The 26,190-nt window shown below is 35.0% G+C and overlaps 1 protein-coding gene across 3 annotated transcripts in view; it reads left to right on the forward strand.

Moving 5' to 3' along the window:
- Positions 1-25,938, forward strand: part of CHIC2 (cysteine rich hydrophobic domain 2) — a 28,659-nt gene extending 2,721 nt beyond the window's left edge. The window contains exons 2-7 of one of the 3 annotated variants that reach the window (XR_009277632.1): positions 3,023-3,077; positions 3,218-3,373; positions 15,581-15,637; positions 15,804-15,863; positions 16,851-17,682; positions 18,753-25,938. Coding sequence is in view for 2 of the 3 variants with exons in the window: in XM_058838648.1 (XP_058694631.1) it covers positions 2,317-2,465; positions 3,023-3,077; positions 3,218-3,373; positions 15,581-15,637; positions 15,804-15,863; positions 18,753-18,803 (528 nt within the window). In the remaining variant the exon portion in view is untranslated. Of the gene's footprint in view, positions 1-2,084; positions 2,466-3,022; positions 3,078-3,217; positions 3,374-15,580; positions 15,638-15,803; positions 15,864-16,850; positions 17,683-18,752 lie in introns of those variants that run through there. The other 2 variants (XM_058838648.1, XM_058838649.1) reach the window with 2 other exon arrangements.
- Positions 25,939-26,190: the final 252 nt, after the last annotated feature.

Below are 26,190 nucleotides of genomic sequence, written 5' to 3' on the forward strand. Positions count from 1 at the left end.
GGTAGGAATGGAGGTACATGATGTGTTTGAAATCCTGAAGAGAATATTTATGATAGGTCTGATAGTGTTTTCCAGTGATTGTTTTCCTGTTCCTCGATCAGTTGAGACATGTACCATATATATATATAGCAGGCTATATTAACTAGTAATACTGGATTTATTCTTGCACTACTGGAATGATGGCAAGCCATTGGGATGTGATGATGAATGCCTTTTTGTGCTGTTATTACAGCACCTTGTATCTTAATACAAGAACTTTTTGTAGGGGGAAAAAGAACTTACAAAATATGTATTTACACAAGGAAGTTTCTTTATTATTAAATTGAAGTCTGCTAATATATTTTTCAACCTTGCTTGGTATCAAGGACATAGGGGTGGAAACAGGGCTATGTGATAATCATGGAGCATGTTAAAATTTGTAAAATATATATATATTTTTTTTAAGGGTTGGGAACATGTGGACATAAAGAGTAGAGTTAAGGGCAGCGAAAAAATGGTTTAGTGTCCCAATAAGAGAGGACAAAGAGGAAGAGGATAGCATGTGTCAATTTTTTTGTGTTAGAATGATCTGACCTGCCTGCTGGAAAAGATTGCAAATTGTCTGTGTCCTGTCCTGTGAAATTCTGTACTTTGAAGTTTCTACCTCTCACCATTTCTTTCTCTAGTGTACACAAGAGCAGGAATTTATTTGTACCTTTCAAGTGGAGTCAGATTCCAGAAATGCTTGTTCAGGTCCAGGAAGGGTAAAGAATGTATTCATGCGTGAGGTGAGCATGGATCTGTTGAAGACATGATGTACAGTGGGAAAGGCATAGAGCAAGCAGAGAACGGTGTGTGTCACTGGAGAAGCAGTATTGTACTAAAGAAATCTAGTGCTATAGTGGGACAGCTCTCTGAGGAAATGCATCTCCAAAATATTGATTTCCAATGTTTTATTTTAAGGCTTTTTTTGCTATTTTTTTTTTTTGTCAGAGCAGTTATGTATTTACATTGAACATGTAGTAATGTTCTGTGGAGTTTCTTCAGTATAAGTATTCTTCAATTTCCAAATTTCAGCTTGCAGTCAAGAGTAACAAGTCTGAGATCACATAACTACTTAAAATGTGTGGTATGCTTTTAATGTATGGAGTCACCCTTTTTTGCTACTTGCATATGGTGGCAACACTCTAATGTGTCAAGCTCAAAATTATGCTGGTAGCTGTTTGAGTTAGCTTCAGCTTTGCTACCCCACCATGTATTAAACATTACCACAGACCTTGCGTACAGGTTCTCAGTCTCTTTGCTTATAACTTCAAGCAAGTGTAACTGCATTGGTTGGAAGTTTCTGACCCTTACTCTGTCTCAGTGTTTGTAATTTCAGATAGCTGTAGAGCTTTTCCAGTGGGGGTTGCTTTTGTCAGGCGTGACTTTTGTGAGCTTTATGAATATTTGTGTTTGAGGGAGCTGTCAGCATTTGAATACTTCACAAATACTGATTTAAGAAACTAATTATATAGTAAAGTGATGTTACCTTTTAGTTTTGAGACTTGTGATGGCAGCTGTGTATCTCAAGCTTGGCGTTATTCTCCAGGCTTGTCTGCTTCTACAATGAATGTGAATACAAGAGTTTTTTTCAGACTTTGGTTTCCACTTCGACTTACTGGCAATTTTAAGTAGGGCATGACACTTAATTGATAGGGCATGACTCTGATGTTTTCATAACTTTTGCCTCAGCGCTTAGTTTCACTCAGTAGTTTGAAGAAAGGGTGGATGGTCCTCCTGTCATGGAGTATTCAGCAGGATTTTCAATAGCAGCAATGTTTCCAGTAAGTTAAGTTTCCTTTTTTCTGTGTTGAAGTAGTAAACTTGCCGTATGCATTTCTGTGTAACAGTTCTCATTTGTTATTTTACCAGTTTTGAGAGACTTACAGACCTGCATAGCTACTATTTTAGTTACAAATACTGAAATATGGTAGATAAATGCTGTGTAAATAAGGTCTCCTGTGAGATGATATTGCAGCCTGCCAATGTACAAAGGAGGCTTATAAGAAAGGTGGAGAAAGACTTTTTGCCTGGGCCTATAGTGACAGGACTATGGGGAATAGTTTTAATCAGAAAGACCATAGGTTTAATTTGGATATAAGGGTGAAGGTGATGAGACACTGGAATAGGTTTCCCAGAGAAGGTGTGGGTGCACCATCATTGGAAGTGTTCAATGGAACACTTGGTTCATTGGAAGTGTTGATTGGATGCGGTTTTGAGCAGTCTTATCTAGTGACAGGGAGATCAGACTAGATAATTTTTGGTTCCTTCCAATGCAAATCATTTTATGTTTCTATGATTCTACTGCCTGTAACCAATCTTAGGAAAATTACCTGCTTACTTTGTGTAAGAGCCTATGAAAAAGTCACCTACAGCTTCAAACTGTGTATCCCAGTGTGCTGCTGCAAACTTTGGCAACAGGCATTGCTGCATATGGATTGCATGTAAGTCTGGCTGTTCCTGGTGTGCTTTCTTCTTGTACTCTCTGGCATCTGCAGCTATGTGAGTGATGTATACTTCAGCATTGTCTTTGCTTTGGTGTAATTGTCAGGGAACTTGTGTAATCTTGCTTCAAATCTGTTGGCACTGTTTGCATCAGTAATGTCAGATGAAAACAAACCCAGAAGTTAGCTACTTGCACCTTATTTTTAGCTGTGCTTTCTTTTAACTGTTTAAAACCAATTTCTGACTAATTTCAGTCAGAGCTCTCTGTTGTGGGATTTGGTGATGAACACTCCCCTTACCCATTGCCTTCCTGAAACTGCACTTTAATCATATGTCCCCCTATGGGCAAGATGGTTTTCAATCTGTGTACAATGGTGTATTTTTGTTTGTTAGTATAATTTTAATACTAATAATTAAGTTTAATAGCAAGTAGTGTTTTCCTAAAATTAATGGTGTTACTGATACAGACCCTGAGAGTATTATGAGGTGCTAGTAATTTGTGGCATGGATTAGGGTTATTTATAATTTTGCTGCAATCTAAATTTTGTTTTTGCAGGTTCGGACTAAGCAACAAATTTGAAGCAGAATTTCCTTCATCTTTAACTGGAAAGGTGAGTATCTTTGAATAGAAGGTTGGAACTGGAGTTCGAGTTTTATTACAAAAACAAGTGTTCCAACTACAGAGTACTGTAAAAGTAATAAATGACACTGCTGTAGTACTAGTTTTCTTCTTTTTTCATTTCCCTTGTAGGTTGCACCTGAAGAATTCAAAGCCAGCATCAGTAGGGTTAACAGTTGTCTTAAGAAGAATCTTCCAGTTAATGTGCGATGGCTACTATGTGGATGCCTTTGCTGCTGCTGCACTTTAGGTTGTAGTATGTGGCCAGTTATCTGCCTCAGTAAAAGAGTAAGTTGAATTACTAATACGATTTTTGACAGAATTGTATTGGTTTTGTTCTCATTTTGGTGTTCTTTCTTTTTCTTTCCTCCTTCACCATTAAAAATTGTTGCTAGCACTTACTTAAATCACTTTTTTTTGGTACATTTTGCTATCATTTGTCTGCTGTACTGGTTAAAGTTACAGGAGACACCAGTCAGGACTTTGAGCTTATAAGTCAATGAGAAGTCATAAAGCTGATGCCGCCTAGAGCCATCTGTTGTAAAGCAATTATTGTTACTGAACCAACTTTCAACATGCTCTTTAATAGTTACATCTTCTCTGTGATACACTCTTTGAGATTATCAGAATTTGGCAAGTGAATGAGTGGCAGTTTATTTTTGAGGAGCTTCTGATTACACTGTGGCCCCAAGGAGCCACATGTTTTTTGTTAGAAAGGCAGTTTGTAAAAAGAATAATAGATTTTTCTATTCTAAAGTTTTTTATCTTCAAGCTGTTGCAAACTAGTAAGTATCCTGTAGCATGATTGTATAGCCATAGCTCAAAAATCTGCTAGAAGAAATTAGAATCTGGTAATTGCTTCAACAGATAAACAGGTTATTTAAGTAGCTTGAAGAGAAGTCCTTTACCATTCAAGGTTTGTCACTGTAGGTGACAAACACAAGGGAAGCTTACATTGCTGCTGTCCATGTTTAACTTCTAAATGACAATGCTTCTGGTATTATGAAGTTTGAACCTTTTTCACGTGTGTTCTAGCAGGAAACAATAACAGGATGTAACTTGGTAGGGGCTGATGTCACAAGCTCTCATCTTCTTGACAGGGTCCTCTAATCAAGTTTTTATACGTTGTTAAACAGTGTCAGAAAAAATACAAGGGCTTCTAGCATCTGAGTCAGAAAACAGTTTGAAGGTGAGGAGTGAGGTTCTCTGTGGGAACATGGTGAAGCAACAGTTGAGAGAACCTGTGTGGAATAAGGTGAAAAGGTAAGCTCCTTCCAAAAGGGTAGGTCTGGGGAAAAAAACCTCAACCATGGATACTTTGTTCAGAGGAGACTGTAAAGAGGGTGGTGGTATCATTGTAGCTGTCATATAGGACGCTTAAGGAGAGAAAAGTCCTGGAAAGAGTATGAACAGCAGGAGCATGGACACAGATTTGTGACTGAACTTGTATAAGTCATCCTAGAGTGTGGCCCAGACTATCAGTAAACATTGCATTTTTCCTGCTGAAGTTGGTACCAGAAGACATTTAATGGACCTTTGCATCTTTTTCTGCACTTGGATGTCCAGAATTAGTGCAACTTAGGACTCAGATACCTAAACAAAGTAGATGGCACAACAGCATTCGATACTGGTGACAGTTTGTTTATTCTTTGAGAGTAAAAGTAATTTAAATCAATCTGGAGATTTCAGATCAGAACACTTGTCCTTGTCAGCAGCTTGCCAAATGAACGTGTTTCTTGCAGGGTTGTTTCTCAGACAGAAAACTCAGAACTTGGTGTCAGTTTGGCATCTGGAGAGTATGGCTAGAGAATTAATTAATTAGTGTTCTTAAAGACAAAGTGAGAGGGAAGAGACTGCTTTTCCAGACTCCAAACTCTTAATCCTGGAAATGGCTGGGAAAGATTTTTCTTCGGTAGAGGAGTTAAGGAGGAAAGCTGTGGAATATTTTTCAAGGACGTGTTTTGAAATTCTAGCGTAGGAAACAAGCAGAAGAACTTTTAATGATTTTAGTCAGGGCTACTACTTTTAATTACAAAAAAATGGTGAAAAGTCACTGCCACTTGGGTTGCTTGTATTGATATGGGTGGATCTAACTTTGTCTTGGTAGACCCAGAGCAGGAAAATATAAAGTGATGTAAGTCCCTGGAATTACAGGGTTTGAACCCTATAAGATCTCAGTACTGACTTGTATCCACAAGCTTCTGCATAAAAGAAAAATCTTAGAACTTTCCATCAGTTTATGTCAATGTGCCGTGATAAGTGCAGGAAACTAACAATGCATACTATCCTAGAAGTGTGGAAAGTAAGAGACAGTGCATTGTGAATTACCTGGAGCTGCTCAGCAAAAACAGCAGTTGTAAATAATACCTGGTTCATTTAGGTTCCAGTCTGTTATTTGCTCAGTGGATTCCAGTAGAACTGTGACAAGAAACAACTTCATATTCTCCCACTAACAACAACAACAAAAAAATTAAAGAAAAAAAGAAATTGATGAACTACCTTGGTTTGCTGCTAGTGCTGCAGTTTTGCTGATGCATAAGACTAATGTATTTGGTGTGAACTATTCATATTTGAACTCTTAATCTGTTTGTGTCTGACTTTACCTGTGTCTTGGAAGAGGGTTGTGTTGATCAAATTATCTTCCATGCTTTGACTTTCTTAGCTATCCTTTCCCTGCCTGGACTCAGCCATGAATATAGTCACAACAGCCAGGATTCTTGAGGAAATGGAGGTCCATGATGATGTGTGCTTGTTTCTTCCCTTTATTATATATACAATGAATTATTTCCCACTTGTACTCATACTGTAAAGCAAGCATAACAAATGATCAACACATAAAAGGTTGCTTCCTTTACATTACTTGCGCTTGTCTGAGAAGTGTTACCCAGAGTTTGATTTCTGAAAGCATAATGGGACTGTTCCTGTCCTGCAGTTTGTTAGATCATGTTTTAATTGCACAACAAAAATATACAAGTATTCATATTTGCCCTTTTCTACTGAAATAGAAGACTAATAAATTTGCTTTGTTGAATTACAGATATAGTGATCAAACTAGTGGGAAGGTTTCTCAAGGATTTTATTAAATGAAACAACAGTTTCAACTATATAATTACTTACTTTTAATATAGAAGAGGAATTTTTCTCTGAATGACCAGTTAAAAAGTCTGTTTTAATGAGTCTGAATAAATCTACCCTGGTCTTGAGTTGCTGGTATTGTTTGCAGCTCTTTTTCAGAGAAAGTTTTTCTTTTATGGTTCATGTAGACAATGTCAGTTGCAGCTTCAGAGTTAAAATAATTTTCTTAGTGGTTCTCTGAATTCTGTATTTTTATCGCCTTTCATTGACTTCTTAAATTCTGACACAGGAAAGTTATCACAAATGTAAGTACAATTTCAGAAATTACAGTTTTTGAAAGTATGTATAATGGAAGCACATGCTTCTTTTTGTGCAGTGAAAAATAAGGTAATGGTTTGTCTCCTTAAATCAGCAGGTGCTTCAAACTAGGAATTTATTAAGCCACAGATGTTTGTAAGTTTAATTGTTAATTATATAATTTTAATGCATTTCCGTGCAGTGAAAGCTTTCCCTTCACTGAATTTTTCTTTTCAGTGCTGGCTTTGGAGTCTTTGTATAGTGTTGTTTCCTTTTTTTGTTTGCACAGAGATATTTGGAAAAAGCCTGCTACTCTTCAGCAGTAAAATGTTTTATTTGATTCATTATCTTATTGCTTCTTTCCTTTTATGTGGTTTTGATTTGATTTTGATGAATAAAAGCTGCAAGAAAGTTGCAGGAAGTACAGTCCCTCATTTGCAGATCGAGATCATAAATGATCTTAAGTGGTTTTACTCACAGAATGCACCATCTTTTCTGGGACAAATTCCAGGTTGTACAAGTGAACATTAAGTCTTTAAGTTGTTGTTCGTTAAATAAGAAGAATGGCATAGTGAATTATAATTCAAAAAGCACTGCAGGCTGAGGTGCCCATTTGAAGCCACTTTTTCAAATGAATTGACACTCATTTTCAGTATTAACTAAATGTCATAGTTCCTGATGGGTAAATAGGATGTATGATTTCAACAGAAACAGTAACAATGAAAGCTGTGGTAGAATTGCAGTACTGCTAGATTCCTTAAAAGCTGGTATTGTGCAAGTAAATTGCATGTTTCAAATGATTCATGGGCAATCTCTTAAAATGAATAGAATTAGGTATTTAACAGTGTGATCTGTACTAATACTTTCAAGGGCGATTTGTTTGTTTGTGAATTCACACAAAGCTGATGAATGCTGCTTAAGCCTCATCATTAGTTGTCACTTTCATAGCAGTTCACATCATCAGAGTGCTGTATAAACATAGCTAATTACAACTTCCAAAGTATAAATTAAATATATGGTGGAGGAGCTGGAATGAATTTTCTTAAATTCTGTAGTCTTGTTTTTCAGTGGATGATACTGATGTTAAAATACATTAGATCAGTTTATTGAATTTATGAACACATTACATTTATTTTCAAAACTGAAGAAAATGTATGTTTTTCTCCCATCTGGCCCATCTCCCAGGGACTTTGCAGTGGAGATACTCTTAGTAGCGTAATGATTTTCTGAGGAATTCCACAAGGCAATTATTTAAGACAAAAGGTGTCTTGTTTTTGAAGTGTCTGTTATGACAGTTTACATTGTAGTTCAGTTTGGAACAATCTTTGAAATTGTAATTGTTGTATTGAATTGTAATTGAAATGTATTTATTATGGTTATCCTAACCAGAGCACATATCATCTCTGTGTTGGCTCTAGCCAACTTAGTATAACTTGTTTTAAAGTAGAACTTGTATGTATCAAAAGCGCATTCTTGGCCATTGTTTTCAAATGTTTTGGTTTCTGTTTGTTTTTTTTTAAAGTATTAGCTGTAAAATGAAACTTTAAAAAAATCAGAAGATTCAGGCCTGGTATATTTTGCTTTAGATATTGTTCACTATAATTTTGGTCAGAAGAGTCACTAAGTTGTCCATATACTCAAGTAGCTAAGCTTGTAGAGCAAATAAATGTGAAATCATAATGTATATACCTATGTGGTTATTTTTTTTCTATATCTGAAATCAGATTTCATTTCCTTCACAAAAACTTACGAAAGCTTACAGGTTTTCATGTGCATTCCTGAAGGATATAGTAGTGAGCTGGTGCACAATGTGGTGTGGGAACAGCTAGTTTTACCACCTCTTTTAATTTGCAGACTTGCTTGGTGGAGGACAGGGCAATAAGATTGTCATGAAGAATACTTACAGATAGAAGTAGATCACAGAATACTAGTTTGTTTCTTTACAGATCAAATGCAAACCTTTAGTCCTTCAAAAATACGTATTCTGAAGTTAAATTTGTGCTTTTGTTTTTTTCTTGATTCTATATAAATCCTAAATAAACTGTATCTCTGGGATGTATAGTGAATATCTTAAATGCTGTTTAAAATTTAATTGCATTTATAATTAGAATTATGTCTCTGAACATTTCAATTTTAATCAAAACAATCTGGGTAAAATTAACATTTACATGTTATAGCCTCCTTTACATTGTGATGGCTAAGGTATATAAAGGGATCATGCAGTGGTTTGGGTTTAGCATTGCTTTTTATGTTGCTCTTCATGTCCAGGTTGACATGTTCCTGAAACTACAAGTGTGAGTTGGGTGGAATTTGCAAAGACCTATTTTGAAAGGGCATACTAAAAATGGTCTAGTCAGTTGTCAGATTTGGAAATCACTTGAGAAAGGAACATTTTTAGGATTCCATCTTTAGCAACTTAAAGATAATCCGATATAAGGAACATGTGTTAACACTTTTGAGAAAATAATTAGAAGACAAAGTTACCTGAAATTTATAATGAAATGAAATTAAATTGAAAGCACTTGACAGAACAATAGCTTGTTAGACTGTTACTGTAAAACAGAAAACCAGAATGAAGTTCTGGCAAGTGTGAAGTAGTGACACTCTTCTGTGCCTCTTCTCTTGATTTTTCTCAAAGTACCCTAGGTCTGGAAAGTACTCACTTTTCCACTTTATTAAAACAAATCACAGTAAAATATTATTTTCTGCTGAAGTGTTGCATTCTCGGTAACTCAAGCACAATAAATAAGACAGTTATTTAATGAAGAAAACATGAGCCATTACTGCTGACAAAACAGGTGGGAGGATGATGGGGGCAGTTCTACAAAAGAGAAGAGTGATGGAGTTAATAAATCTTGTACGATACCAAACACATGTAGAGTGTGAAGTGACCAGGTACTTCTAATTTTGTAGCTCATAAAAATATTTTTTGCTGAATTTTGGCATAAATTACTGAATCTAGAGCAGCCATGATAATGGGAAATACTAAGTTGCCAGATTTACTTTTTTTTCTAAATTGGTAAAGGAGCTACAGGATCAACCAGTATTTTTCTGATTCAGCCCTCAGATGTACAAGGGACTGTAGAGGCTGTCCCTTTGAGAGGGGTCATTCTCTTCAGCATGCAGACTAGAAAAGTGATGCATTTTACAGTCTTGTATGAAGCTGTGTCAAGTCCTGCTGCCTTTCAGTCTCTCTGGCCATGTAGCTTCTCTCCCATTCTTTGCTACAACCCTAAGACACTCCTAAACAGCAGGAGTCAAAGGATTTCTATGTACTAATAAACTAAGCCTGGGAGTGTTCCTAGGAATTGGTGCTTTATAATTTGTACTTTTAGAAAGGTCCCTGCCAGACTCTGTGTCTGTATTGTATAACAATTCATAGGCATTATCAGAATGCTTAAGGCCCTATGAGTGGTTTGGAGGTTATGAAAACTTACTGATAGAGATGTAAGCTGTTCCCTGCCAGCTGGCTTGAAATGAATGGAAATGTTTCTGGGCACAGTTTCATTTCTTAATAGAGATGTAACCAGAGATCCTTTAGCTTCTCAGCCTACACTGGCCTTGAACTATTTTCCATAGCATACTCCTGGATATTTTGGAAATAAATGACAGGGACCAAAATTAGCATCTCTCTAACCTTAAAAGAAGAGATGGAGGTGTAATTTTCATTCATGTTCAGTGTAAAATTTCCCACAGAGAATGACACCAGATGAGTTCTTTGCTGGAGATTTGATCCTATTTTCATCCCTGTTATGGTCAATTCCATTTTACATGTTCATTTTCTGTGGCCTTTTCTGTGTGAATGTCCTTCAGCAGGAGGTGGATGCTTTAGGTTGTCATGGCTAGATTTGAATAATTTGCTTGGAGGGATCAGAGCTTCATGGGTTTTGTTTCCATATGATGACAGAATTTAATCCTAGAATGAATGAGTTTCAAATCTTTATTTAAAAGTTCAAGTAACAATATTAAGTGTAGTTATGATGCTTCGCGGATCAGTTCAACACCTGGCTGTCTGTGAAATATGTTTTTCAACACATTTCAAGGCCTTCTTAAAGGAAGTGTGCTATTTTTGCCAAAGTCAAGACTATTTCTGCTACAAGGCTTCTCCATAGTATGTAATTTTCACAAATGGTTGCCTCTAGTCAGTGTTACCTCTTTATAGAAAGTAGCTAGCAACACTTAGTTGGTGACTTAGCTCTTGTAGGAAAGTGTTACATTCAGTGTCAAATAACACTGAGCTTCTTTTTATATCAGCAAATAGTTTGGTGGAAGAGACCTTTCCAGAAAGTAATTGGTGTGATTTGATTCACTGAGCTTTAAATTCATCTCTTTGTGATGTACCAACCCAGGGTTGAGACCTGTACAAATGAGATTAGTTTATGGATTGTGTGAGACAATACCCTCAGGGCTGTCTTCCAGAATGTGAAGTTTCGTGAATTCAATTTGATGTCATCAGTTCTCCTGCTCTGGAATTCTGTTGATTGTATTTCTCTCTGAGTGATCTGGAGCTTTGGTCTGTGCTTTACCCTGGACTCACTTTCTGCACAAAGTAATCGATGTAGTAAGGCAAGATGCAGCAATAGCAGTCTTATTGGACAAGGCAGTTATTTCAAGGTCATCTAAAAAGCACCAAACTTCTGCATTTGTTTCCAGATATTCTTCATTCTGTTTAGTATAGATTTCACTTGCTTTCTTGCATGGATGCTGAAGTGGCTTTTGGGATGAGCACCCTTACAATGGTCTAATATAAGAAATTCCTAGCTACTAATAGGAGAAATTATGGAAGATCTCCATGTTCACCTGTTTAGCAGAACAGACACCTTTTCAGACTACTGTGCACTAAAGCACATAGTCTAGGATGTCAGGATCTGAAATCAACTCAAGTTTCACCTTTGTGATATTTTCACTTCACAAATGGAGAATTCCTTAGCAAGATAGGAATCTTGCCAATTTGCAGTTTATACTGGTTCACTTGAGGTATGGTGTTCAAGATGAGGACATTCTCAGGAAGGATGTACATCATTCAGTTGTGTGTGTTTTGAGTACAGCTTTGGCATTTTTGTGGTACTGGTATAGGCCTCAAAATTGGCTTGGGGGATGTTCTGGTGTGTTGAAAGTGGGCATATGTGACTCAGTTATCTTCTAACTTTGTATTTCATCATTTGTGCTGATAGCTAAATTACTTGGATATAAATTTTGTAGTCAGAATGAATAAAAATTCCTGCTTCTGTCATTTTTCTCTTTGAGTGGAGATACTATAATTCCGACTTCTGGCAGGATCCTTGGACTTTTCTGTGGTGTATAATAAAATTCTGGCCATTTGAGAAGCTGACAAAAATCTGTCTAATGTTGTCTCTTTGTATTTTGGAATTTAAGCATAAAGTGTATTTGTTCAGGGTGATATTCAAAACCAATAATACTTGATTGTGGTAAAGTTTTCTATGAAGGTATTTGAAAATATCATGCTATTTATTGGACTAATAGTGCTCTACGTATACATATGTTTTCAGATGAGAAGTCAAAGATCAAATGCACGTATTTGATTCTTTGGTTTTCCCCAACCAACTATGAATACAATTGTTAGTGGAGGATCATGTTGTTGCTAACCATGTTGTTTCCCCACGTAATAAAGACAAAGGGAGGTTCTCAAATTAGCACCATTTTGGGAGTCATTTAAGATCCTTTTCTTTAATACTGTACCAGTCCTTCACTGATTTACAGCAGGACTGGAGGGGGCCTTGGCCTATTTGCTAGTGTGGCTTAGTGCACTGTGCGTGTTCCTGGTCATGCACTGCCAGAGGGGCCCTGTTGCTGCACAGCCTTCCTGTCCAGATCATAATTCTATCTGGAGATAACTGCATAGACACTGGAAAGATGTAACAGAAATGTCTTACAGTTGGTAATATATTCAGTACTATCCTTGTTTCTGCATGAAAAATTTACATTTAGGCTTAGATTTATTTTTTTTTTCTTCCATGTTTGAGGGAAAAACTTTATTTTACTGAATCAGGAGCAATCAGCATTAGTGAAAGTGTATTTGGCACTGGGGTTTTCTGGGGGTCTGATTTTTCAAAAGACACTGTTAGATATAAATATCTTTAAAGACTCAGTAATTTTACAGAAATATTTAATTAAACATTGCATCTAGACAGTTGAAGAGGTCTATTTCACAAAATTCTGTGGATAACATTAAAGACTGTGGTTTTTTCATTAAATATGTTACAAAGCATACTTTCTTATCATTGGTATGCTGAGAAGTCTACTTGAATTGCAGTTTTTTTTCTTTGCTCAAATATTGGACTGGGTTTTTTAAGAAAAAAAAAAAATTAAAAGCTGGATAGTATTAAATCTTCCTAATAAGCAAGTCTCTCTTCCACTTAATTTGTGCTTTTGTTGTGGCTAACAAATAATTTGCTGTATGGGTTTTTCTGTACACCATTGATAGAATATACAAGCTTGTCATCCTAGTGTGCTGGAAATGCTACACTCAAATCAAGTGTTCCTTTCTGGTTTTGTATATCCTCACCTGCTCCTCACTGTAAATCATTGAGATGTCAAGAGCAGTGATTAATTAAGCTGCACGTGCAAGTGCTTTTTTTCACCTGTCAAGTAGGAAGAAAACTTACTATAGTGAATTGAGTGATGCTGTTTAATTAATTTCTTTTTTATTCCAAGCTCTGAGATTTGCAGAAATATTTTACAGTCTAATTTTCATTAACATTTCTATATTAATAATATGGTGTGTTTGGGGGCTATGACTATCCCAGATTATACTATAGGCAGGGTGGGTAGTGTTTAAGGCTGTGGGAAGATAAAGAATGATGGTCTTGAGTCTGCATGTATTTTTATCTCATGCTAGTCAAATGACTTTAAACTGTCCTCTTGTTTGAATAAACCAATTAATAGTACCTATCAAATTCTTATTTATATTTATGTATTGTAATATGGATGTAATTTTATTGGAATTTGAAAAGCTTGGATGTTTTTCACAGTCTTGGGGCAAACAATGAAATTAAATTGTATAGTGATCTTAATCTATTATTAAAAGGTCCTGGAAAGGAAGATTACAAGGTAGATTCAGGTTTTGAATCAGTTTTGCCATTGGTTTAGCAGCGGGTGGGCAGGCAGATGCCTGCTCAGAGTAGAACCTATTGCCATTTTTCACCATTGATAGAGTAGCCTTTCAGAGTCAATGAGCTCTGTCAATGTGAGCTTGTCAAGGCTACAACTTCATAGACCTGAGAGGCGGTTTGAGAGGTCAGCCCTTTTCAGGTTTGCTGTGATGCAAATGAACTTTAATGCTTAAACAACTATTGGAATTTTTATGTCTGCTCCTTGTTCTTTTTTCTTCACAAAGTCATTGACGAGACATTCAGTGCTTTTTAAATTGGAAGTTGCATTGTGCTAAAGACCTAGTACAGATTTACGGAGGGCTGAAAGCAGTTAGATCATGTTCTTTTCATGGTGCGATTAGAATCAAATCGATTTCCCTACAGCCTTCAGCATTCAGATGGCAATTTTAACAAAGCTTGGGGGCTAGACAAGGGACAAAACGACTGAACTGAATGTTAATTACACTCTGCAGCCTTATTTTCTTTTGATTTGGAGCTGACTGGCAACTAAATTAACAAAAGTGTGACCATAACTGCTGCCCTATTTTCATTTAAAAGGAGAGCAGACTCTAAAAGGCTATCTTTACAAAGAAACAAGTGAGGTCTACTGATTATTGTTAAAGGGCACTGTCTTTAAAAACATAATAATAAGAATAACCCCAAAAATACTCAATTTCCAATTGATGTGATGTATTAGTCGCTGGTATGTCCACCTTTTGACAATTCCTTAGTTTGTGATTTTAAAATAAAACATAATAAAAAAATTGCTGTAATGAATACTGATAGATAGCAATGATCTAATTTTTAATCATGTGACCACAGTACATGCTTAGCTGTGTTTCCCCACAACTGCTTAAGTATTAAGCTGGAGGATATTTGAAAGCCAAGTTGTTAATATTTGGGGGTAAATGAATAATTTGTTGTCTAATTTTTATTTACTCAGACATATGTTTTTCATGACAGCATTTAGTTTGGTTTGTTAAGGTTCATTTACAGTATTAGAATTTTGTAGTAATAACAGCAAGATGCTTTCTCATCCTTTCCCCTCACCCCTCTCTGCCTTGTAAGGAAGCTGCAGCTGCACTAAGTTGTATTTGATCCTTGTCATTGCTCCGTCCTTTTGCACCTGCAGCTCTGTTGGTCTCATCTTAACACCTGGCACCATGAATTATCCTCTTTTTATTCACTGTCTGTAGCAAATCCCATTTAGAGCTAAGCAATATATATTCTGGCAGTCAAATGACCATAAATGTCAGTATGTATTTCTCAAATGTAAATATAACTGAATAATTATATTCAAAATGCTGTGAAACTTCGCAGCACAGAATGTCCTTTAATTCTTGCATGCATAATCCTAAAAAGCTGTGCAGAACAGCTTTCAAGATTCTCTGTCTGAAATGTCAAGTGTGGATGGCACAGGCAGTAAACCTTTCCTTTAGAATCCTAAATACTGGGTTTGCTGTCCATACAGATCACAAACTTAGTAATGCTCATTTGTCGAATTTACTGTAACTTTCTGCATTTGCTTTGTCACTTTCTACAGTCTGGATATAAATGTAATAAAAATTCCTCATTTATTTAGAGTATTGTGTATTTGCACTTGACCTACAGCAGTGCAAAACAGCTTGCAACATTTGTGAGTTTATATGCTGACCTTAGAAGCAGTACATTTAGACTACTGATCCTGGGGGAAAAGTGTTCCTGCTTTTTATACTTAGATCACTTTGAAATTTCTGTGTTTTTAAAGTTAAAACTGCCATAAGAACTAGTGAGCATACATATCAACAACAGTTTTTGTTCCAAAGTGGTTGAATGTACTTACTTGGCTATCATAAAAAGCTGTTTCTGCTCTAGATACTATTTAATACCCAGACAAGTTTTGAAAGTACTACAGACCACCTTGCACTCAGACACTGTCCTGTACCTCTCTCCTTTTCACACAAAAGCAGCTGCAAAACAAAGTTTTTCTAAAACCAGTCAAGAGTAAAATTCTTTCTCATTTGTCTTCCAGACACGAAGATCGATTGAGAAGTTATTAGAATGGGAAAACAATAGGTTATACCACAAGGTGAGTGCCGCAGGGAGCAGCTTCGTACTGTTGGAGTTTGAATTGCACAGTATGGAAACAGATGCTTTTGTTGAACGAAAAATATGAAAGGTGAACAAATGGGCTAGTCTGTGTGCTGCAGTAAAATACAGCTCATTTTTCTTCTTTTTCTTTCCTCCTTGTCTAGCTGTGCTTGCATTGGAGACTAAGCAAAAGGAAATGTGAAACGAATAACATGATGGAATATGTAAGTTAAAGGGCTGTTTTGTGAGTTTCTCTATTAAATGATCATTTATTTTGCTTCTGATCTTATTCTTTTCATGATTATTAATCAGTAAAGGTGTCAGGAGCTTAATCGCCTGAGTGCAAGGATTTTCTACGGTTCACAGATGCATGGTTTCATGTGCAGGACTGATTTATAAAGTTATGAATGACTTGAAAACAAGGCTTCACTGTGTTCTGAAAAATAATAAATTAATTGCCAAGATAAAATAGCTTGAACATGTGCTGATGGAGTGTGAAATTTTAGATGCTGTATAAAGAATAACCACAACTTTGGTTACGCAGCAAGTCAGATATGGCTATTTTATATAATGCTAATCAAGTCCAAAAGTATGGAAGAAGACCTTTCAACTAAGCTATTGGAGCTTAAGAAACCTTTAGCCTTTTTAGATTTTAACTGCCCCTTACCTCAACTATCTTGAAAATATCTTTATCTCGAATTTGTGTCACTAAAATATTTTTAAGTCAGTCTCTGGAGTTTTAATCTACCTAAGCCTTTGGCTGAGATTCCATGAACTGTTCTTGGAAATACACAGTGAGAAGTGGTTTAAAATGAATGATGTCCTGTGTAGGATTTCAGTTTGTTTAGCTTGCAACTTGTTCTTTGCTGTTCTTATTTCCATTTTCAATATATTTTGGAAATACATAGGATAGGATGAAATTAAGCTGCTAAAATGTAAGAAACATTAGAATTTCCATAATTTCTTTTAATGTTTTAGTAAGTAGGCTGTAGGAAGGTTAGCTTTTAAAAAATAAAGATTAGCTTTAGAGAAATATCTACTGTGTTAGTTCTGATTTATCTGTGATCTTCCATTACGCAGCACTGTGTCTGTTCTTTAAAATAACAAAGCTATAATGCATACAAAAATTCTAAACGTGATTCAGCAGTTCAAAATTATATTAAAATGGTCTTTAACTTTTAGTCATCTCCTTTTCCCTGTCCTTCTTCTAGATCTTGCCTGAAATACAAGGTCTTCAAAAAGGATGTTTTACATCATGGCTCTATTCAGTTCACTGAATAAGTACTTTTTGTAAAATTTATTCTACTGAATATTTTAGGTTAGATATATGGGTGTGACTAAAAAATGGAATAAATCCAATTTCAGAGAGTAGACTTAAGCTTTGCCTAAATGAAGCTTTTATATTTTGCTGAAAACTTTATTTTTCTACAGGAGATATTGTCAAACCCAAAGTTCTGCATATTTAATTGGAAAAAATATAATTTGAGTTTGTAAATACTATGGCCCAGCGACATTTACAGATGAAAATTCATTCTATTAAATATAATTTCAAATCAGTTGACCTGTTTACTATAATAATATATGCATGGGCATATAGTTTTGCAGGATAAAGGTCAAAGATTTTATTTTCAATTTGTGAAACGTCTGGTATTATCTTTGGGTATACTTAATGAGAAAATTTTTACAAAACCTCACTGTAACATGCTCACTTTCAGTGAACTGATTTGCTAATGTGTTTCAAAACTGCCCCTAATATGATTGTGATTTAATTTTAAATAATAAACACCTATCCTCAACGTTTCACAAAGCAGATGATTTAAATTAGACTCTTGTATCCAAAACTTGGTGTCTCACCAAAATGAGGTTTGAAATTTACTGTAGTAGATGTTAACTTAAATAAATAATTAATTAAATTAGAAAGACAAGATAATCATACACCTTTGGAGTAAACACACTGCTCCAGCTTTACTTCTTGCTCACTTTCTGAAAACTTGCCTGAATATCAGAAGCCCTGATATCTACAGAATCCAGTGGTTGACTCAGGTCAGTGATCAGTGGATTTTGAGCAGTTTGCATCTCTCCTGAAAACAAGTCATTTCTGAATATCTCCAAAAATAAACTTGTATATCAAATTTCAATGTTTGTTACTCCAAAAGTACTTACCTTAGAAATAAAATTGGAGATTACTTACTTTTATTTTCTGAGGCTTGATGTGCTTGCAGAGATAGAAGTCTTTATTCTCTAAGCAGCTAAGTTGTATTCTCCTTTACAATCAAAAACATTGAGAAATAATTTTTAACTTCTTAAAAAGGTGAGTTTCCCTTACAAGTATATAAAATTCTTATTTATGTTATTTGGTTGCATTTATTTAATCAGATCATGCTGCTGTGTTATGACTGTCTCCGAAGAGAGAACATGCACAAGTCAACATTTTCTTTAAGCTTCCTATTTAAAGACGATAAATACTTGGATTGTGTTCTGGAGTGGGCCCTATAGTGTACTTAGCTCAGAAAAACATAGCTTAAATTTGAATTGAGACCATAAGAATGATCACGCAAAACCGTTAGTCAAGTTCTTGTTAATTACTTGAACATTTGTAGATATGGGAACTTTGCAAAATTTGATACAGTTTTTTATACAGGTATTGAACTATAAACATGATTTAGAATCCTGTATTAAGTGGCAACAATTCTGAAGTAAGTGAAATTGCAATTGAAAATTAACTTTCCATGCATTGTGCATTCAGGAGATTTGTTTATTTTTTTTTTTAAATGAATACATTTATCTCTTCCATAATTTTTTCCCAATAAATAAATTACTGCATAACAATTCTTTAACATAATTAGCTTACTTCAGTTTGTGTTTCATATCAGTAGGCAAACTTTTCCAGTTGAATTTGATTCTTTGAATATTGGTTTTCAACCTCAAACCAATTACCATACATGACTTTTCTAATGGTCTCCTACCTGAGACAAATGCCATGATTTTTTTTCTTTTCATCACAACTTGATATACCAAAAAAAACCAAACCCAAAACCATGTGAATTATTATTGTGATAGATAATAGGATTGCTGCCGTCTTTAATAGATTTTTTTTTTTTCTTTTTATACAGGTCATCCTTATAGAATTTTTACCAAAGACACCGATTTTTCGACCAGATTAACATTTGATTTATTTATAGAGACTTATTCAAGTATGTTGTCTTTCCAATGGTGCCTTGCTTGGTGCTCTCCTGGCAGTGATATAACATTGGTTCTACAGAATCTTGTGGTGTTTTCATTTGTTTTCTGTTTGTTTGTTTTGGTTTTTTTGTGTTTGCTTGTTTGTTTTGGTTTATTTTTGGTTGGTTAGTTGTTTTTTGTGGGTTTTTTAAATAACAGTATGTTCTACTAAGAGTATGGTCAAACTCTGCAAAGTAATTTCACACATGTTATTTACTACTTAAGTTATTTTTACTTTTGCTACTTCTGTTTATTAATGTATCTTGATTTTCAAAAGTCTTTTATATGTGTGCGCGCGTGTGTACATACATATATTACTATAAATACACAGCTGAAAATTATATACAAGTGAACAGGTATTTTTTTATCCCAATATGACACAACTGATTGAGTGTACATTGTGTAAATCCCTTTAGTCATTCATTTACATGCTGAAGTTCCTTCTGAGATATTCGGAAGCTTCTGTCAGTGACTAGTCAATTGTAAATACTTTTATTTCTTTTTGGGACATTGACTAGTCCCTTCCAGCAAAAGAAGGAGGCAGATTTCTCTTTGAAATGGTGATTTTTGGAACCCAGATGTTGTTAGTAGAAATCTCTGTGATCTTCATGAAGAAACCTGTCAATTGGTTCTGAAAAGGTTTGGCTTTAAAAAAGTAAAAAAAAAAAGGCAGCCAAGTGGAATTATTTTACTCAGACTAGAAGCATCACTGAGAGCATTGCATGCATCTGGTTAGTAGAACTCAAGATCACAAAAGTATATTATTGTTGCATTTTATAATGTAGCTGTTTTAATTCAGTCAATTGCCATGTGCCAGCTTTATTCATACAGTTTACCAGATCCTGTATACAGGGGTGCAGAAGGACTTGTTTTAGTAAAACTTAATTGCCCAAGAAGATCTTTCATGAGTTTCTTTGTTTATTTTAAAGCCACATAAGCAGAATAAAGTTATTGAAGAATTATTGAACAGTGCAGTTCCAGATGCGAATGCCATGTATTAAAAGTAATCAAAGCAGGGTGCACTGGGCAACAGTGTAACTTTAAACGTGTTAGGCAATTATTTATTGCACCCTTTCTTTTGCTCATTTTGGTTTACAAAGGTTATTTTCTGCACAAGTATAAGACTTTTTTAACTGGATATATGATGTATGCTTGGGTCAGGCCAGTTGTATTTCATTTCTTCTGATTATACTTTAGTTGTACATATCTTCACACATAGCTTTTGGGTTTTTTTTAATTGCAACTTTCATATTGTAAAATTTGCTTTAGTTATCTAAAATTACAGTATGCAAAACTGATGTAAGTTAAGAACATGTTCCTTGTACAGTTGTGTTAGCAAGCAATAATGTGAATATATGAAAAAAACCAGATATACTCTGCTTAATATTTGTATGAATGAGAAGTTGATACCACTACAAGAGTAGTCTTCTCTTTTTAATCTTTTAAATACAAGTTTTATTTCAAGGTCATGTATTACAGGTACCTTGATGCTGTGAACTATTTTTCTATGTCTTCAAAATATTTATTCTCTGTAAAATATTCCTTAGTGAGTATTATATTCCTAAATTGTTCACAGTGGGAGTGGTCTAGAAAGTTTTAAGTTTTCTTAAATCTAAGTCTTCTGTATCTGTTCCCAAAACTCATCCTTTGCTCAGCTTTCATCTGTGGATTCCTACTGTTCACTTCGAAAATAGCTCAGCTATGCATTTCATACAAGCCAACAAGGGTGTTTGTTTGACAGAATATGATTTTTAATTAACAAATCCCAGTTTTGTGCTGGCCTCAGTCTTTGAGTGCCACCCGTGGTTTCTCTATAAAGTAACTGTTTCTGATTTTCTAAAAATCAATTTCAGCCTCTTCTTCAGTACAAATCTGGGTCTGCTGCTGCACCCCTCTCACCCAGAAGTATTAATTATAACCTCGGACTAGTTTCAGCCTGTGGGAGGACAGAAACCTAACGTTGATGGCAGCAGAGACTGGGGAGGTTGGAGGTGCAGAGAGGTTGGAATTGAACAGAAGTAATAGCTGGTGATAAATACTTATGGCTAGAAATATATATTCATTTCTTTAAGTGTCGATTTTCAATAAAATTAATATTGGATCATATGAGGCCTAGGTTTTACAAAAATTTTCATTTGACTACAATTTGTGTCATAGATGCTGTTTTCCACTGATGTCGAAATCCCTCCACTCCAGTGGAGGATATGGCTTGTGATATGTTCATAGCAGCTATTTGCCTCCGTTTACTACTCAGACTTCCCATAGTATGTTCTCTTCATGTCCACAGCTACCTTGCCAGCAGCACCCAAACCCAGTGACAGTAAAACTGCTTTGGGTGAGATGTGTGCTGAGAGCAGGGCAGTGAATAGAGTGTGGCTTACAGGTTTACAGAGTATCCAATTAGTAAAGCTTCCACATGAATGGTGGTGATGCTTAAGATCTTGTCTACTTCTAGGTGCATCAACAGTCATAGGCTTGGTTAGCAGGCATTTCTGTATTTTAGCTGTGACTTTCTCTTTAAGAAATAATACAGAGATCCAAAGTAGAACTCAGAGCAATCAAAAAGTTAAATCCCTTTGTAAGGAGGCCAGACTTACTCCCTCAAAAGCTGTTTTGGATATTTTATTAAAACAATGTCTCTGACTTAAAATATAGTCAGGAAACTTGAGAAACTGCCTATATAGAGAGATGAGTTTTATTTCAGAAGTGGTACTTGCGTGAAGAAGTAGTACATTCACCTAGTAAGAATGTTACAAAACATTTTCATACAATCCCTTTAAATTCATTAATTACAATGATGGAAATTGAAGATGGCAGGATCTTTAATCAACTGTTCAATGCCTGCAGCAGTTGTCAGGATTTTCTTTTGATGTTGCTTCTGAAATACTAAATCTATTTATTTTGATTGCTAGTGAGAAGACATATATTACCTATTTTGTCACTTGGCAAAGAATGAAATTACACAGTCTGAGCAGACCAGAAGCTATAGTAGACTTCCAGGACACAGCCTACTCTTTGCTGAAATAACTATTACGTTATACTAACTCGTTTAGCTTCTTGCAACTCGGCAGTTTCTACAAATAACCTTATCTTTTTCAAATTTCCTTGAACAGTAAAGTTAGGTATCAAGTTGATATTAATCATTTAGCAAATTATGCTAATTATGCCTCTTTCATCTTCAGCCTGCTAAACTAATGGTGAAGACATCAATGAATCCCTCTGAGAGCTAATTATTATTTTTAGATATAGTCACCTTTAACTGGTGAATAAAGATTTCTTTCTTACTGTAATATAGTAGAAACAAGTTATTTTAAATTTTTTAATCATAGATGGAAATAAATACTGAGGGAGAAGGACTTCCTCTCTGACCCTACATAAAGAATTCCGAAGAGCTCATCTGTTGTTAAATAGCTTGGACTTGAAGTTTATATTGGGATTGACAAACTTCACCAGAAATTAAAATGTTTACAGAGATAGGTTACAGGAAGTTGGTAAATTTTTGTAATAGGTTAGTAACAGTAATTTTAATAAACTATTTATGCAAATTCAAAATTTCCCACAATAGTTAAACCCAAGTAGAATAGTTTATAAAAACTCTTACAGTACTTAGGTGTAAATTATAATCTTTAAATCAATTTGTTAAATTATGTGGTTTTGTAATTCTCAAGACCATGATGTTTAAATGTAATACGCTGTCTCTCAGATACAGGCTTATTAAAAGTCAGTTTTAATATTATTTTTTTTCTAAAAGTCATTATTTAGCCCCAAAGATTGTAGGGAGAGCTTTAAAATGCAACGTGTAACTGCTCAGAAGCCAGGAGCCAAGGAAAAAGAACTTGTCTTTATTCCCTTCCCTCCACCCCCCACCCCAAAGTCTTAATTTTAAATTGGTCCCCTTGTTTTGGAGCCCTAGTTTATGGGTTTTGAGCAGCTGGCAATAATGCAAATTGTCCACCAAAAACCCCATTTGAATTCTGAACAGTTTAAAGAGATCACTTTAATTGAAGAGGTGAAAGACTTGTTAAGCAAAGAAAATCCATGGTTCTTTTAAGATCTCCCAGCACTGCTGTTGAGTAATTAAAAGAAGAATCATGATGACCCTACATTAGGTCAAAATCCAGATGATTTTATGTAAAGGAAACACTCAATTAGAGAGGTCTCAAAGCCTCAAATATCTTGGGTTTTTATTAGTGACTTAGTAAGGGTAAGTGGTGCTGGCTAGTTTTGTATCTTTGACTAAAATAATTTATGTTACTCTTCAGCAACCTTGCCTATGAAAAGAAAGCATTTCAGAAATCTGTATTCATCACTGCTAATTTGCTCTAATTTCTGTGCTTCTCCCTATAGCCACGTTGCATTTCCATGACAAACAGCTAAGTGTATGATCATTATAATGCCTTTAATAGCCATATTGTAGGTAGAAATATTAACTTCTCAGGGACTAATAGGAAATATGAACATGGAATTAATGAGCTGAATGCCTGTCTGCATGAAGGCTTACTTTGCAAATGTCACCCTAGAAACTTGATTGTAATATGCATGACCATTATGAATGTTATCAATATAAAGTTATGAGAACTTCTTTTACCCTGTATTACTAGGCTGCTGAATGTCAAAGTATGTTGGATAGGGATAAATGAAGGGGGATTTTTTTCTGATTTGGATGGAGTTATTATTTCTAATGGTGCTACCTTCTTAATTCCTATGTTTATTCTTTGTAAAGTTCTCTCTGTAGGCTGGGTGAATCAGGGGATATTGGTGTACTAAGAAAACAGTATCATTCTTCTTAAGGAAGTAGAATAATTTCAAGGAGAGAAGTATTCTAAAGTGAAAAAATTTCACTACTGAAAAAAATGCATTTATTCTTCACTAGATATCCATTTGTATTGTTTTGTTGGTAACAGGACTTTGCAGTTCATTCATTTTTGTGCTTTCATCTTTCTGCACATTGAGATTTCAGTCAGTGTAGGCTGAATTAGGAACCATGTTTGAAAAATTAAAACCTCCTATTCCTTGTATGAAACTTCATATGTTGGCGCTTGTGCTGGTGTATGTATGTATCCCTATCACATAGCACCTGGGTAATACACATCTTTTATAAAACTACTTTTTATTGGTTTCATGGAAGTTGTTTTTAAAAAAAAAAGTCTTCTGGTTTGTTTAGCTCATTAATATTTCATTAAGATTTATTTTCTTGAAAAAGGATTAATAGATGCTTGGCTCTTCAAAATACAACAGACCAGTAAGAACAATTTAGTGAGGCAAAAGATGAAACATAGGAATTAGGAGAAGCAACACTTCAAAGATTGGATTTGGGGATTAGGTTTAGAGTTCTGTGAGTATCACAGAAAACAGTTTTGAAATTAATAAAATGGTATTGAATGATGCAATAAGCAAAAGCTAGCAGTCCATTTCAGTAATTTTGTAGACTGTGTGTTAACTTTTGTTCACTTTTTTTTATTTTGGTGTGTTATTAATTTATTTTGGTTATGCTCTAGTTGATAGACAGTTCTGCTATCATGCAGAATAATAATGCAGAAGGTAAGCTTCCTCCTAAACTCAGCATCTCTTCGTTTAAAATAGCCAGACCAAAATGGAATTGCTGATGAGAGCTGCGCTGAGTGCGGAACAGTCTTTTCCTAGGCTGGAGCCTGTAATGCATGTCTAATTGTTTCCAAAGAAAATTCTTGACCTGTCCAGACAGCTCCTGTCATGTGACAGTATATCTAAGGCCCACAAGTAGGATCCAGTTAGTACAATTTAAGTTCAGGTAAGTAAGACTTTTGTAGTTAATTTAGTTTTTACAGAGAAGGGAACCATTGACAAATGCTCAATTTCTGAAAACATTTATAAGATTTTTATAATGTTTATTGAAACATGTTTTTTTGTTGTTGTTTGCTCCTCATTTATAACTTAATAATTGAAAGTTATTTTGCTTTGTATTGAAACTAGACTTAGTAGTCAGCTGAAGACTTTTTTTTGTTACAGTATTTTAGGTTTATGAATACATTTTTTAAAGTCATGTTTAGAAATGTTTCCAAAAGTCATATCCTGATGCAATGTAACTGATATTTTTAGTGGCTGTATGTTTAACATGGTTTCATTGTGCTGATATAAGCATCTAGCTCATCCACTCCAAGTGTTTATCTCTGATCCTTTTATGCTAGCAATAGGCTTTCTAACTTGTTAGGATATGCAGTGTACCTTCTGGTTAATATTGTCAGTGAACAGTTTGGCTCAGTGAGATAACAGGGAGTACAAAGTAGTTCCTCATTTGAAAAGTGTAACCAGATTCTTGTTTTGATAAAGGATGGAGTATGGCAATCAGAATATGAATTCATTCTGAACATAAATTTGCAAGAGAATAGTAAACTACAGAACAGTGCCTAAATGTTATGTGCTAAATTGGACCTGTGTAACTCATGTTGCTTAAAAAAACAATTATAGAGAATTGTATCGACTGTGTGTGCTTAGGAAAGATCTGTTAAATATATGAAGCAGTAATGGTAAATAAGTCACTGAAAAGATATTGCCATCAAAAGGGAAAACTTAAAACCCAGTACTTTAGAGTATGTTAAAAATCCATTTCAAGCAGAAAACATGTAAGCAATAATTTAACCTAAAACTGGAAATTAAAGAAGCTGCTACTTACAGAGAGACTTGATGTTAATTTTGCCTGTTGGGCATCTCTCCTCCCACGAAGAATTTAGAAAGATAGGGTTGCTGTCATTTCCCCTATTATAACATTCCTCTTCAAGTATCCTAAGTCCGGGTGAGAGACTCCAAGCTTAGAAGCCAGTACTGTGTTTACAGGGTGCACAGCTTTGGGAGGAGAAGATAGGAATAAAAGGACTTCTTTAAGGCTGCACAATTGTATATATGCATATTTAAGAATATTTAACCGTGTCTGCTAAATTACTGAGGCTAATCTATTGTTGAATTATAGAATATTATTTAATACATCAACATTGTTTTTTCCTGACCTGACCCAGAATTGGAATGGACTCCAATAAAACTTTTTTTAAAGCATTTCTTAAGTTGTATGTATTATAAACTAATAAAATAATTGTTAACCTATCTTCTAAGCCTTACCGTTTTTCATCTGTGGTGGGAGGGGGTGGTAGGGAGAGGAAGAAAAGAAAAAACTTGAGAAACTGCTGTGTCTCATCTTCACTGATACTTTTAGTCTAAAGAGGGGGGGGCGGTGGTAAGAAGGGAGAGAAAATTATTTTGGGTAATTTAAGTGACTCTAGGACTGGAGTTAGCAAATTACAGGCATTGCCTGTCTTAAGTGTTTCAAACTGTTTTTTCATTAAGGCCGCATTTGGA

This window comes from Poecile atricapillus, chromosome 4 (assembly GCF_030490865.1).
Source record: "Poecile atricapillus isolate bPoeAtr1 chromosome 4, bPoeAtr1.hap1, whole genome shotgun sequence".
Lineage (NCBI taxonomy): Eukaryota > Metazoa > Chordata > Aves > Passeriformes > Paridae > Poecile > Poecile atricapillus.